The sequence below is a fragment of the Leptonychotes weddellii genome, chromosome X, assembly GCF_054177405.1.
Source record: "Leptonychotes weddellii isolate Sample4059 chromosome X, ASM5417740v2, whole genome shotgun sequence".
Lineage (NCBI taxonomy): Eukaryota > Metazoa > Chordata > Mammalia > Carnivora > Phocidae > Leptonychotes > Leptonychotes weddellii.
Genome location: NC_138385.1, coordinates 82,785,905 through 82,801,216, shown reverse-complemented (window position 1 = coordinate 82,801,216; position 15,312 = coordinate 82,785,905). Strand labels below are relative to the sequence as shown.

The following is a 15,312-nucleotide window of genomic DNA, read 5'->3' as shown; positions in this document are numbered from 1 at the left end:
ACTCATTAGCTGAACATTTTGATTATCCATGTTCTCCTAAATATCCCATGACCAGAAGAGAAGCTGTACAACTCTGATTTAATGCAATAACAATGGTAACCAATTCTAGCTCCTTCTTTTATCACAGCCCATCAAAGGAATACAAAGAAGTCCAAATTAAAATAAGTTCAATAATAAAAAAAAAACAACCCGTGTTCCTTTTCCAACTGTTCTAAAGCCTTTCCCTATCTTTAAGTAAAGTTCACTCAGTAATTATCTTATTTATGAAAGTAAAAGCAGAAGGATGTTTCTCTTACTAAATAAAGGCCTTTATGCTTTGAATGTAGACAGCATCTCGAAAAAGTCAAAAAGAAAGCGTGTTGAATGTCATCAATTCATTTCCTCCCACCCACTGTTTTAAATCGTTTGCTCAGTTCCAATGTATATTACACTTACATAAGTTGTTTATGAAGAGCCAAATTAATAGTCTTTGCAATTGTTTTCGTTGGAATTTGGAGAGCTGACAAATGAATTAGTAGAAAATGGCAATTCTACATGAATTAGCTTTTAAGTCTCCCTAAGAGGCTGATGCAGAACTTAATAAGAGACTTATTAGGAGAAGTAGGACAACTTAATTCAGATTGATTATAGACTTCGGTGAAGACAGCTGGGGTTCAAATGAAACTGAAAAAGAACTTATATGCACTTCAAAGTATGCTAAGCAGATGTCTGAAACAATTACTCTGCACTGGCTTTTCAGAAGTTTCAAAGGCAGGATGGGAATAGCCTGGCAAGCGAAGGTTCTATTTGCTTAAGTCGAGGTAGAGGCTTTTAAAACACACACAGCACTCGCTAAAATCAGATGCCTTGGGTAAGAAACGTGATTTGACACTGCTGTCCTAAGTAATTTGCTTTTAGCTTTATAAACAAAGCAAGAAATGAAAGAGAATACATGGGAACTAAGGAATAAGCTCTCCTGGAACACTAACTTACAATTTACTGTACACAGAACAAATAATTTGGTCAGGATTTTTAAGATGACGAATTCCTACTTTAGTTTCTAAGCTCTATTAAAGGCAACAATGACCGTTCTATTTTAAAAAAGAAACACGGCACTTTCAAAGTATGTAAGTGAGGCTTTACCATAATATGCCTTCTTGTAGAAGTATTCCAAGATATTAAAGGCCAAATCATATGCTTTTAAACATCACAGATGCATGCTTTAAAAAACGAGATTAAAAAAAAAAACGGGATAAAACCAGGTTACTTCAGATGACAGGTGCTAGTTCCATATTTAACCCAGATTTACAAAGGCTTACATCTTTTTTGTTTGTATTTTTTTCTCAATCAAAGGCTACTTAATACACACAGCATTTGTAGGAAAATAACAACAAAAGCCTCCACAGAGCAATTCATTTGCTGTCTATAACCATTAACAAAATATTGGGGAACTTTTCTTTTCCAACTATGGGCAGTACACCTCGTTCATCATGGAGATATCATTTCTTTACTCAGAGTTGAGAGAGCTCTCATATTTTGAATCATTCTTAGGGCTGCCCTGTTTGTGATGGTTCTGTCTAACCTTGCATCCCCTAACTCTATCAGAATGGGCTATAAGCTTTCTCTATAAAACTCACATATGAGAAAGGGTTGAAAGTTGGCTCATATAAATGACAAATATAACAAAATTAATAAAACATTAGAACCACAGTTAAGATGAGAAAAGCAGTAAGGGAAGAGAGAGTTGAGTGAACTTGGCAGAAAGCTTTTGCTTGCCAACGTGATGATGAAATTCTACTATGTTACATCACATTTCACATTCACTATCAGGAGTTTCGAAACATACATGCTTTTCTCAGTGTTGAAGTCTGAGACAGAATTTCTTTGATATATTTCTCAGATAAACCAAACCACAGGGACTCAGGATGGTTGGTCTGAGGAGATGCATTTGCCAGTTATCTTCTTACATTTTTAGATGTGAATGCTGAACATACATAAGTCAGGATGGCATGGAGGCTTCATTATAGTCCCTGGTCTACTACACATGTTACTGCATTGTTCTCAATGATAATTCCAAAAAGATCTAATCCAAATGTTTAATCGGGAGAACTTTAAGGAAAAACTCAGAGAATCCCTGTCCTTGACCTTTCGCAGGAAGGAAAGTCTGATAAAAAAAAAATAGAAAAGAAGTAACTACATAGCTGCGACAAATTTGCATAATCCCAAATGGCAGCCTGGGGGAGTTGAATTATGGCGATGGTGTGAAAAACTGTGTTTCGAGGCGACGGGCAAACTAAGGGCAGTAAAATATTCCTGGCTCAAGAATGATGTACCACTCTGTGTAAAGAACCCAGGGTAGATTAGAACAAAAGGGAAAACTTGGAGCAACAACAACTCCCAAACTTTTTCACACAGGAACTGTGCTCAAGAACGAAAACGTCCTAGGTAGACAGTAGGTTCCAAAGTCTTTTTGCTTTCTTAAAACCTGCAGATATTCCACTTACAGATCTAAGTGGAGCACCTAGTGATCCAAGGAGCTCTTCCTACTCCCCGTGATGATAAGGCAAGTAAGAATATCTGTGCAGTCACAAAAGCAGTTGTGTTAGTTCCAGTTCAGTGAGAAATCATGATTGTGTCCTTGAAATATTTGATAAGAAGTATATAGAAATCATGAATTTTAAAAATAAAGAGGCATTTACATTTTCGATTTCATTCTAGGGCTCATTCTAGGAAGCTCTTTTTGGAAGGTTGAGATTCTCTGAGTGAGCTAAATGGTCAATACTGACACTGTGTTCCTTTCTCTGGATTTATGATATGTACACCATCCTGAAGATGATTAGCCAGTGACAATGCCACTTCTAAAGGGTCCCAGGACCTCATTTTGCTGTTCTTTCCATTTGCCAAATCGCAAAGCCACATGTGCTAATGAAATGGTATAATACTCAATCCCACAGAAAAACACATGCCACAGTTAACTTGTATAACAACTTCTTTAACAGATGAGAGGAGAGTGGAGATGGGTATTCCATTAGAGTCACTAGGGGTGATGGAAATGGACTGAAGTGGGCAAATAAAATACTCTTCTGGCTACATGCCTAGCTATCAGTTTGGAGTTCCCTACAGCATGGAGCCTCCGAGGGCTTCAATTGCTGAGTAGAAAAATGGGAACAGTGGTTTTAAGTACTCTTTTACTTCTTTCAAAGTAAGTTTTAGTTAATAAAATTCACTCCCTATAAACTACCACCACCAAAACTTCAGAGTTTCAAACCCAGTGTTGTTGAGAAGCAACAGAGAAAATGGATTTATTTGAAGTGATGGCATGTACAAGCTCTTTTAGAAAGGAATATTGAGTGCATCTAGGTTTTGGTTGTTATTGGGATCAGAGTGAGCGTCTTACCTATTAAGGTGTGGGAATAAACTTGGTCTTAGGATCAAGACCAGGTAAGAGAAGGGAAGTGAAAGGAAAAATGCAAATTGGCTTCAGTGAGGGTCAGCTGACATTTGAGCCGTTCTACTTTGAGTGATTTTTTTTTGTTATTGGATCATGCTGCGTACATTCTCCATCCATACTCAGGATACTACAAAGCATCTGTGTGAATGAATGAATCCCTTATGTCTGCTGTAAAGCCTATAGATTTGGCCACTTAATTAATCAACTCATTCGGTTCCTTTGGGACATTCTCCTAAACTCATTTGTCATTTTGGGGGAAGATATTAAAAGACGGAGTTCCTATATTTTTGAATAAAAGTACTATTTTTAACGCTGAACAAATACAAGGTAATATACTTCAAAACATTATTTTAATTTCCAAGTGGCCAGCAGTGTTAACCATTGCTTTAATTGCAAGACATAGGGTCATAGAATGTTAGGGTGGAAGAGATTTCCCAAGTTATACAGTCAAATTTGTAATCTTCTCTTAAATCTCCACCTACTATTTTAATGAAGAGCTATTCAGTTCAACTGAATAGGCTTCATATGGGCAAAGACCAAGTCTGTTTCATTCACAACTACATGTTCCTTTCTCTGAGCCACATTGTATGGTGGCTCATAAATAAGAGTGGAGTGAAGGAACAAAGAAGTAGAATGAGATTCCTTTTTATGTTGCGGACACTGTGCTAGGAGCTGGGCATTCAAACATACACGGCATGACCCTTGCTTGTGGGAACCTCGCTTTAAGTGACCAGCTACAATACATGGGAAATGTAAGCGTGACAGCTGAAGGATGCGTGGTGATCTCTGAAAGCACTGACTGGGGGCTATTTCTTCTGCTCGGTGGGAGCTGCGGGTGGGAGACACTCAGGACAAACTACAAACACAGAAGCCGTTTGAACTGGGCCTTGAGGGCTGAGTGGGAGATCACCAGGCACATAAGGCTGGGGTGATCCAGGCCAAGGGAAGAGCATTTGCAAAGGCAGAGAGTTAGGAGAAAAGCTGGCATATTTGGGTAAAGGGGTGGTAGGGCCAGAGTGTATGGAATGGCCGAAGAAGGATGGGAGTAACAATCAGGAATTTCAACCAGGGCTAGGAAGAAAAGGGCCACCTGCCCTCTTCATTCCTTGGACTTCATTCTGTGGCAGGCAGTCTCCTGCGACGACTTTGGGTTGGAGTTGGATGAAGACGGATAATGTAGACATCCAGTAAAGAAACTGTTCATTCACTCATTCATTAGCCAAATACTTAAAATGCAGTGTTTATCACTTGTGATGAGCACCAGGGGTTGCAGGGAAGGGCTGAATCACTCAACTGTACACCTGAAACTAACATGACACTGTATGTTAACTAACTGGAATTTAAATAAAAACATAAAAAAAAAGAAAATGTAGTGTTTATGATATGCCAGAACATGGGATTAAAGATGGGATTGGCATGGGATTTAAAGAAATATAATACAACAATCTGAGTACCACACTCTGGGGGCTGGAACAGGACACTGGTTGAAAAGAGGAGAGAAAATAGAAAAGATATATTTAGAGGTAAAATGAGTGGCCAAGTGCAATCGGTAAAAATGTAGAAGGACTTAAGGAAAGAACTCAAGTGTCAAGCCTGAGCAACTTGACATTGGCAACAAAGAAGAAAGGGTGGGTAAAAGGGGACAGCAGCAGAGGAATGGGCAAACATGAGAATGAATGAACTTGGTTTTAGAAGGGCTGCATTTTGATTCCTTTAATGACATATGGGGGAAGAGGGTGGCCAAGAGATCCAGACCGGAAATGGATATTTGTCACCATACTCTCCATTTCAAATTGGGAGCATTTACACAATACAAAGGGCATGGAGCTAAGTTTAGAAACTTTGGTGTGCCAACATCTGAAGGGTGAGGAGAGTTTCAGAATTGAGGAAAATAAAGGAAAATGAAGGAAGAAGAATGGGGATGAAACAATGCCATGGAGGGCAAGGGAGAAGAGACCTTCCAGAATGGAAGACTGCCGGCAAACACGCTGAGTGCAGGTGAGAATTTCACTTCTTTTGAATTTGAACTTTTGTTGGTTTTGATGCTAGATGAGTAAACAAAATAGGTTTTCAAGTTGCTGGTTTTCAAAATGATACTCCTAAACACGTATATTCTTTCTTTATAAATATATGTATCATCTTTGTGCCACAAGGGAATTTAACTTTGGTCTTGGGGACAGTATTCCAAATATATAATGATATTTCCTAATATCTGCAGTGGACTAATACAACTCAAAATTGTATCACACACACTGCTTTCTAAGGGAAGGGCAGCAGTAACAGCCTCAATTAACAGTACCATAACTCACCCAAGTCATATAATTTAGTTAGCACAAAGGCCAAAGCCTAGATTCCTGGCTCTTGATTAAGTGTTATATTTTTCCCTACTCTGATACTAAGTTTCACAAAGAACATACACACACACACACACACACACACACACACACACACACACACCCCAGATCATTTTAGTACAAACGCCTAAATTCATTTCCTAATAGCAAAATCAGAATGATTGTTTCACCCTGTACCTTTCTAATATTTCATTCCACATTACTAAAGACAGAGATGATTAGATCACTATCTCCTCTTAGAGAAAATACCACATGCAAGATGATTTTGAATTTGTGAAAGACAGACTGATTTCTAAAGCTTAAGGGCGCTATGTTTAACTTTGTGAGAAGAAAATACTGCACTCAAGTTCAGATTAGAACCTCTTTTGAGTCTCTCAAAGGGCCCTGAAGCAAAGCAATAGATGGTACCTTGACTTTTTCGAGGTGATCTTGGAGAGAGTCAATGAGGAGGTCACCCACAGGCTGCCAGGATCCCTTGATCACCTCAGCCTGACGTAGTTTGAGGTCCAGCTTATCCGTTGCTTCCTGAAGTTCCTGGAGTCTTTCGAGGGCCTCGTCTATTTTTCTCTGCCAGTCTGCAGAGTGCAGGTTCAATTTTTCCCACTCAGTGTTGACCTCCTCAGCCTGCTTTCGTAGGAGCCGTGTGACATTCTGGGCTCTCTCCTCAGGAGGCAGCTCTAAATTGGTAATATGACAAGGTTTTAGGCCACAGTCATTTTTATTTAAAAAAAAAAACAAACATTGTTGAAAAGGTCATACTGGAAGAAAGAGAGTACAGTCTAACAAGAGACCGACCCGCTGATTAATGGTTCCTTTACACTTCGGCATAAATTTTGATAGTGTCCGGCCCATCTCAAGTCTGTCCTCCTGAGTGTATCTGTGCTACTTTCTATCATTCAGATAATCCAAGATTCATTTAAGCTACTGAGTAGAGAAATGCACACCACAAGCTCTAATTTACTTCAGTCAGGCTCTTAAATTGAAAATTGGCTTGTAGTCTTTGTAACAATAGAATTCCTTCTCAAAGATCATCTCTTTTGTTTATTATTTTCTAAATGTTTCAATAACTGATCACTAATCTCTTTTACTGTTTATTTATGAATGTGCAAACAGATTTAGGCATGGTGGTTTATGATTCCTTTTTCTTTTTCAACATCTATGTTTAATTTGAATCGATTCTATTTAACTTAGAAAATATGAGAGCTATCCAGACCCTGGCAGCAAGAAGGGATGGGTCACTCTGTCACCACTGATCCTTCTATCAATATGTTATTACAGTTCCACATTCAATTACCTCTGGGCTCCTGGTAGAGTTTCTCTAGTCCTTCTAAAGGCTGCTCTGTCAGAAATATTCGTACGGTCTCAAGAGTACTCATGATTACAGGTTCTTTCGTTTTCAATTCCCTCTTGAAGGCCTGTGAAATGAGATGAAAAGAAATGCTTATTTGGCTTGTGGCATTCTTCTCAAAATTAATCCTGGGTGTTCAGAACTTGGTTATGGAATTCCCAGGTCAATTTCTATCTCCTTTATTTTTAAACCGATAGTCACAAAATGATAAAGAAGGCTATATGGATCTTTCTGTTAATCAGAAGCCATTGTGTCTGTAAAGCTATTCTGGAGAGCATGGGGGGAACTTCTAAGACATGTTAATGCCTTTTCATTAAGATAAGAGTGATTTCTTTGTACAACCTGACTGCCAAACTTGAAATCTGAAGCCAAAGTTGCAAGATACACATTGCAAAGCCTTAGCAGGGCTAATGAATACTTCATGCACCCAAAACAATGGTTATCCAGAACATAGGGAGCCTGAAGGGCCATTTGGAAGAACTTAGGTTGTACTGAAATATACAGCCAATCCAATTCATAACTACCAGCTTATTCTGTCAAAATATCTGACAACAAATAAAATGAAATATTAACAGTAAACTATGTAAAAACTCAGTACTTCTGAAAAATACCTAATACATTATCCAATGTGACTTCTTTGAGAATGGTAGAAATGTTTTGACGTATACTGGATGTAGGAATTGTGGGAATAGGTTTCTATAAAAGGATAGGCCTAGAATCTGCCTCCTGGGGTCATCTATGCTAGTTATCAGTTTTAATCTCTAATCTGTAATCTTCACGGATACAGGGGGTTAAAAGGAAAGCAGAATGCATAGTTTCTGCCTTCAGGAAGCTTCTGGATGAAAAGAAGGGAGAAAACTAACACACTAGAAACAGAGAGAAAACAATAAACTTCATACATAATTGAGTCCTAAGGCTTGTGAGACATTGTGTGAGGCTAGAATAAATTGAGAGATACTTGGAAACCATCAAAGATACTCATTGACCAGATTCTGCCATCTCAGAAGTGAAGATGTTAATGAAAGTATCAAGTACCACATAAACATTAATTGATCAGTGTAAAAGCAACAGTAATAATAATAATAATAATAATAATAATAATAATAATTACCCTAAGCTAGGGCTTAATTTTTCTTATCTTTTTTCAATTCTGTCCTATTTTTAGCAATGTTACCTAATGATTTTAAGCCCTGAAGGAAAATTCAGCTATATCTCCTTTGAACTTCAGATATATCATGTTGTAGGAATGCTCCAGAACTGTATTATCTGACACTTTTATAAATAAAATTCTCATCATTCAGAAAAATCCTGAGTTTGATACTTTGCAAAATGATTCATCTTCCATAGTTAGTTACACTTCACTAAAGAGAGGCAAAGTGTTTGAACTGAAATAATAAAATTCTGTAAGTGAAATATTAGGATTCAGTCTGTGGATGGGGATGTAGTTTCTGTACAGTGAGATATTTTTGTGTCCTTGAAGTAACACAGAGTAGGTATTATAATACAGAGTAGGTGGACTATTTACTCTGCTTACATGTAAGGCTGATTCTCCCTCTAATACTTCATTTGAAATTTGTGTGTGTGTGTGTGTGCACATGCGTGCACATGCGTGTATGTATATACAACTCTTGCTCATACATTTAATTTTCCCAACTTCAAGAAAATTATTATTTTTTCTAGTCTCTCCATTTGGACTTGATAGGAGGCAATTGACTCTGATTTCACTAATTATAAAAATAATAATGGCTCCCTTTGTTGAGCTACTATGTGTCAGTGGTTGTATCAGAAACTAGAAAAAAGTGAATGCAAAACAACTCTTCCCATCTAGAAACTTGTATACAGTAGAAGAGTCAAACACATAAATAATTTCTTTATTTTTAAAGATTTATTTATTTATTTTAGAGAGAGAGAGCATGATCAGGAGGGGCAGAGGGAGAGGGAGAGAGAATCTCAAGCAGACTCCACACTGAGTGGGGAGCCCAACGCGGGGCTCAAACTCACAACCCTGAGATCTTGACCCTGAGATCATGACCTGAGCTGAAACCAAGAGTCAGATGCTTAACCGACTATGCCACCCAGGCGCTCCTAATTTCAGCACAGTGTGGAAAGTGCTATAGGTTTGCACAATCTGGGAAAGGAAATTGGGAAAGGCTTCCTAGAGAAGACATTATTCATAAAGAATTCTTAAGCATGAACATGAGTTAGCCTGGGAAGTGCAGATTAGAGGAAGAAAAATGATGAAAATACAGGTGTGAAGACATAGGACATAATACAGTGTGGCATGTACACTTATCTCAAGTAGGCCAGGTTTCTAGCACATAAAGTACAAGGAGAGGACATATCCAGAGATGAAATAAGACAGTGTCATTATCTTAAACTATATTTGACCTTTAACTCAGAAATTGAAGCTTAATCTGTGAGTTGCTAAGAAGCCTAGGTATTCTCTTGTAGCAAATCAGGAACCTGGAGTGGCATAGGCACGTGTGTGTTTCAAATAGATGTCCCTGACATAAATACAGAGCAAGTATTTTAGAAGGGCAGAAATGCATTTAGAGAGACCAGTTAGGAGGCAACTGTATGAATTTAGTGAAAGATTATGAGGATCTGACCCAGGGCAGTAGGTACAAAAAAAAAAAAAAAAAAAAAAGGATAGAGTAGGGAAATGTTTAGTGTGTAGAGGTGTGGGAATTTGGTGACTGAATGGAGAGAGGAAGGAGCAAGGAAGACTTCTAGTTTCTAGGTTGGGGAGATGAGTGAATGCTGGGTGCAATTAACCTACATGTGAGGAAATAAACTCTCCCAGATTTCTCAGCACGCCTATAAAAAGCTCTGGCTCCTGAGAAACTTCCCATACCATGGGAACTAGATCTGCAGTCATGTGTCTAGTTAATTTGTCTCATCCAAGAGGACCAAATGGTTAGAGCCCAGAGTAAGTTCCCAGGTTCAGCTCCAAGCTGTCAGCAAGACTGGAATGCCTATCTCTTTAGGTCTTTAGAGTTTGGGAAAAAAAAAAAGCCCAGACCTTGATGACATTTCCTTTGTAAAATCTGAGGCATGTGGGGTTGTCTGGCTTCTAGAAAAGTTGGAGTTAGGACTCAGGCCCTTTATGTTTCCAAGGAGACCCTTTCAGGAGGAGAAGGGGACCCTTTCTGGTGGAAAAGGCCTTCTTCCCCTTTACAAGAAAGGAAAACTCTTTTTCCTGGTCTCTGGCCTAGGGAATAAGCAGCCAGTCATGTAGGAACATTTTCAATTGGCTCTCCTCACGTCTCCCTCGGGGTAAGACTTGGGGCAAAGGCCAGGTTGGGGGGATGTAGCAATGATATTCCCTGTTAGGTAACTAAAAGAAATCTGATCCAGAACACCTCATGTGCACATTTAGGATAAAATTAATGAAGAAGAATATTAAAAACCCAATACTAACATGAGGGGGGAATTTGTTTGGAGAACAAAGTAAGAGGATATGATATGCTCAGCTTGGATAGGTACCATTCCTTCCAGAAGGAAATAAATACCAAAGTCTGAAGTTTAGGGAGAAGAAAAGGAGATTTAGGAGCCATTTTCTCAGTAAAACATCCACTGAGTGCCTATGATTATGCATAGAGACAAGGATTACAACTACCTAAGGAGATGAGACTGCTCAGGCAGTGGAGTGGGCTAAAGAGAAAATTCTGGAGAATATACAAAATTTATGGGCAGACAGAGGACCTGGATCCCATGAGAGGCCAAGAAAGAATGGAATGGACAGGTAGAAAGCTTGGGGGAAATGAGAAGTATAGAACTATGGAAGAGAGAGGAAGAAAGTGACTGAGAGCTTCCAACCATGACACACAAAGGTAAAGCAAGATGGGCACTGAGAAGTGCTCATTGGACTGGTGAGAGCAATTTCAGTGGAGGGCAGTAGCTTCAGAAGTAGGTTTAGTTGAGGAGTGAGTGGGAGAAGAAGGAATAAGTATTTTAGAGGAACACTGTGCAACATATTTTTTTTCTGACAGGAAAAGAAGGAAGATGGGAAGGAGGACAGACCGGATTACAATGTAAAAGGAAGACATGTTCTTTTTAGGATAGGAATGGTTTGCACACAGGGTGGAAGATGGAAGCTAGCAGTAGGGTAACCAACCATCCTGGTTTGTCGGGGACTGGGGAGTGCTTCATGACTTTGAATGCTAAAACCAGGACAGTCTCATGCAAACTAGGACAGTTGGTTACCATAGCAGAGAGGAATCTATTAAAGACCTAGATGGGGGAACGTGGAGATAATTGTTGGAGTAAGGTCTGTAAAATAAGGAAACGGATCTCAAAGGTCTCATCAAATTGACAAAGTCTAAGACACTGTTTGATGATGCAGCTCCATTGTTAGAAGTGAACACCATTGTGAGGGACCACTCGTTTGCCCCTCGAGTTGTTGCCAAGGGCTCAGCACCATCACAGCTGCACAGTTCATTTCTTAAATAGGAGTCACTGAGGATTAAAACGAGTCTAAGGAAAAGACAAAGGAAGTTCTGTCATTACAAAGACATAAGCACCATTATTTTCACATCGTTGTCTGAAATTAAGAAAAGAAAGTGGATGGAAGAGAAGGTTATGTGCTCTATCTTCAGCATTTGGGAACATGTAGAGGAAATATAAGAAAGGTTAAAAACCCCAGGAAAAAGGGAGAAATAGTTGGTTCAAGACAATCAGAAGACAAAGAAAATGGTAATGTTTCTCACCATATGGAAAAAACCATAAATAGGAACACATCATTTTAAGCATGGTTAGAAGGAAAGGTCTTCTTCCATTTGTTCATTTAACAAATTTTGAGCACCTATCTGTACAAGCCACTGTTCTAGGCAAAAAGCATCAGTGGTCCTTGTAGCATGGAGTTTAAAAGAGATAGGCTTTTTAAAAAAAGAGATTTTATTTATTTATTTTTTTAGAGATAGAGGGGGGCAGTGGGGAAAGGAACAGAGGGAGAGGGATAGCAGACTCACTCTGAGCGCAGAGCCCGATGCGGGGCTTGATCCCATGACCCTGAGATCATGACCTGAGCTGAAATCAAGAGTTGGACACTTAACCAACTGACCCCCACCCCAGGTGCCCCTAAAAGAGATAGGCTCATGTAGTAAATGCAAAAACAAAGACAACAATGGCAAAAACCAGTGAAGATTCTTCTTTAAAATAAGGGAAAATCTATTTTTCAGTATCTAAGCGACTTACAGTAACCTGCATGTTATGAGAGTTCACTGCATTTTAAGAGGAAGGAAAATGGAGACATTTTTTAAACAGAAACAAGAACATTCAATGTCTAGAGCCTTAACTCTTTGGTAACTGTCTTGCCTCTCAAAGAAAGTCTGATTGAGTGATGTTTGGGAAAATAGTCACTCCTTATACTATACTGATTTTGCCTCAGAGTTTATGCTTAATATTTTAAATTGGACAAGTTGGTTCATTCACGTGCTGATGTGAAAAAGGTATCAGATATAGAGGCCCCCTCCCATACACATACAGAATAATCTTTTTCTTTTTTTTTTTTTTAAGATTTTTTTTTATTTATTTGAGAGAGAGAGAATGAGAGACAGAGAGCATGAGAGGGAGGAGGGTCAGAGGGAGAAGCAGACTCCCTGCTGAGCAGGGAGCCCGATGCGGGACTCGATCCCGGGACTCCAGGATCATGACCTGAGCCGAAGGCAGTCGCTTAACCAACTGAGCCACCCAGGCGCCCCATACAGAATAATCTTTATGTTAGTTAGAGGTCAATATTCACACGTTAAGACATTTACTTCCTGAATCTTTCAAACGGATAAAATTATTTTCTTTAAAATTCATCCTCTTCCTCACAGCTTCCTCTTCACCTTTGCAAGATAGCCAGGCCCAAGGGCCTAAAACAGTGATGCGGAAGAATCAGAAGCAACTACTAAAGCCTTAGAGCACCTCTGTGAAAGGAAAGTAACCTTCTGCCTTAAAAATGAGAAAAACAATAAGGCATGCTAGTTTGACATTTTTCCTCCAGCTTCTTAAGTTTCACAGACTAATTTATATGAAGCATGCATGACAAAATTGTACTAGTGGGACATACCAAGGTAAATCCATTTATTTTAAGGTGAAATGATCTGATAGATGGTATTTACTTATTATTTTAAAAGTTTATTTATTTAAGCAATCTCTACACCTGACGTGGGGCTCGAACTTAACAACCCTGAGATCAAGGGTCACACGCTCTACTGACTGACCCAGGCAGGTGCCCTTGATAGATAGTTATTTATATATCACAAATACTAACCAACTGGGCGACTGACTGCTGGCAAATTAGCTAATAGAAAAATATTAATTTTGAACCTATTATGTATAAGATGTAGGAACTGGATCTTTGTCCTGAAGGAGTCAATAGTTTGGTTGAATAGGTATGTTTGTGGTGATATTTTATACTGGGAATGTTTTTTTTTTTTTTTAAAGATTTTATTTATTTATTTGAGAGAGAGAATGAGAGAGAGAGCACATGAGAGGGGGGAGGGTCAGAGGGAGAAGCAGACTCCCTGCCGAGCAGGGAGCCCGATGCGGGACTCGATCCAGGGACTCCAGGATCATGACCTGAGCCGAAGGCAGTCGCTTAACCAACTGAGCCACCCAGGCGCCCCAATATACTGGGAATGTTTTACCAATGCAGACTGAAGTACAGATAAGCTAGGATTTACCTAAGGCCATCAGTTCATTAGTCATTTAGAATCCAAATCTTGAAATTCTTAAGCCAGGCTTCAGGTGAGTGATGGCGAAAAATGAAAGTTCCCTGAATTATAATAATTTGGAAGACACATAAGTGGCAAATCCTAATGGCCATGAAGCAAGTCAGAAACTTTAAAAACCTGAAAGTAATAGAGGAGAACTGAGTCACTGATTATTTGATTTTTTTCCCTGCCTCTCCTGGTTATAGGAAAAAACTAAATAGGAGGAATATTACCTCAAATACCTATTAATCCCATGAAGAGAAGTAGTTGAGAACCACGTGTAGAGGGGATGCAGGGGGAGATACTGATGTGCTTGATGTAACTCAGAGAAGACGAGGGCAGGATGAGAGCTCTGGGCACAGGGACTGACATTTTTTTTTTAAAGATTCATTTATTTATTTGAGAGAGGGGAGGGGCAGAAGGAGAGGGAGAGAGAGAATCCCAAGCAGACTCAGAGCTGAGTGTGGAGCCCAATGCGGGGATTGGTCCCAGGACCCTAAAATCATGACCTGAGCTGAAATCAAGAGCAGGATGCTTAACCGACTGAGCCACCCAGGAGCCCCAGGGACTGACATTTTTGAGAGAAAAGCTATACTGCTTTCACCTAGAGATACTGGTCCTATCGCTATGGATGTAAGTAGAAGCCCTTGCTTTTCAAAACACAGGTCTCTTTCAACCACAGGCAGTTTCCATGGAGCTGAATTTTATCTACATTCCCACTGAAGTGGCAAGTCTGTATTTGTGTTATTCAGACTGAAATCTCACAGAATGGCTATACGTTATTCACATGTGTCAGCAGAACTTGACAGAATCACCCTCTGAGGCAGACTAAAGTGGTTAAGGGAGGGCTGTGGTAGCTGACTTGAAGTTCAAGTCGGGGCTGGGCCAAAGCTTGGCTGGGTGATCTCGAACCAGTCATAAGATCTTCCTGAGCCCTAGTGTCTTCATTTGTTAAAATGTGGGGGTTTGCTAAACACCTTATTGAAGTTCTAACATCTAGTTTGAATATTCTTTTTTTAAAAATATTATTTATTTGAGTGGGGGAGGGGCAGAGGGAGAGAGAATCTTAAGTAGACTCTGCACTGCGTGCTGAGCCCCATGTGGAGCTCGATCTCATGACCTCTAGATCACAACCCTGAGATCACAATCTGAGCTGAAACCGAGAGTCGGACACTTCACCGACTGTGCCACCCAGGCGTCCCAGTTTGAATATTCTATAATCAACACGTTTAGGTCGTTTAGGTCATTAATTGGCCAGGAGCCTGTTACATGGTGGCATTTGGAGATAGTCTCTTCTAGGCACCGTTACTAATGATAAAAATTATAGCAACAGCTTGGCACATAGTGGATAACAAATATTGTTGAATACATAAGCGAACACCCAGTTAGAAAACCAGAGTATGTTATACGGAGGCCAGTTTGATTTAGATGCAGAACATCCTTGAGGGTGAAAGCCTGGGCTCATGAATTATTAGAGAA

The 15,312-nt window shown here is 39.5% G+C and overlaps 1 protein-coding gene across 1 annotated transcript in view; it reads right to left on the bottom strand.

Annotated features, from left to right (window-relative positions):
- The window catches only part of DMD (dystrophin), a 1,845,074-nt gene that overhangs the window by 325,873 nt on the left and 1,503,889 nt on the right, over positions 1–15,312 (bottom strand). The window contains exons 52-53 of the mRNA XM_081807964.1: positions 7,079–7,199; positions 6,193–6,461 (exon numbers count right to left, since the gene is read on the bottom strand). Of these exons, the coding sequence (XP_081664090.1) occupies positions 6,193–6,461; positions 7,079–7,199 (390 nt within the window). The remainder of the gene's footprint in view (positions 1–6,192; positions 6,462–7,078; positions 7,200–15,312) is intronic.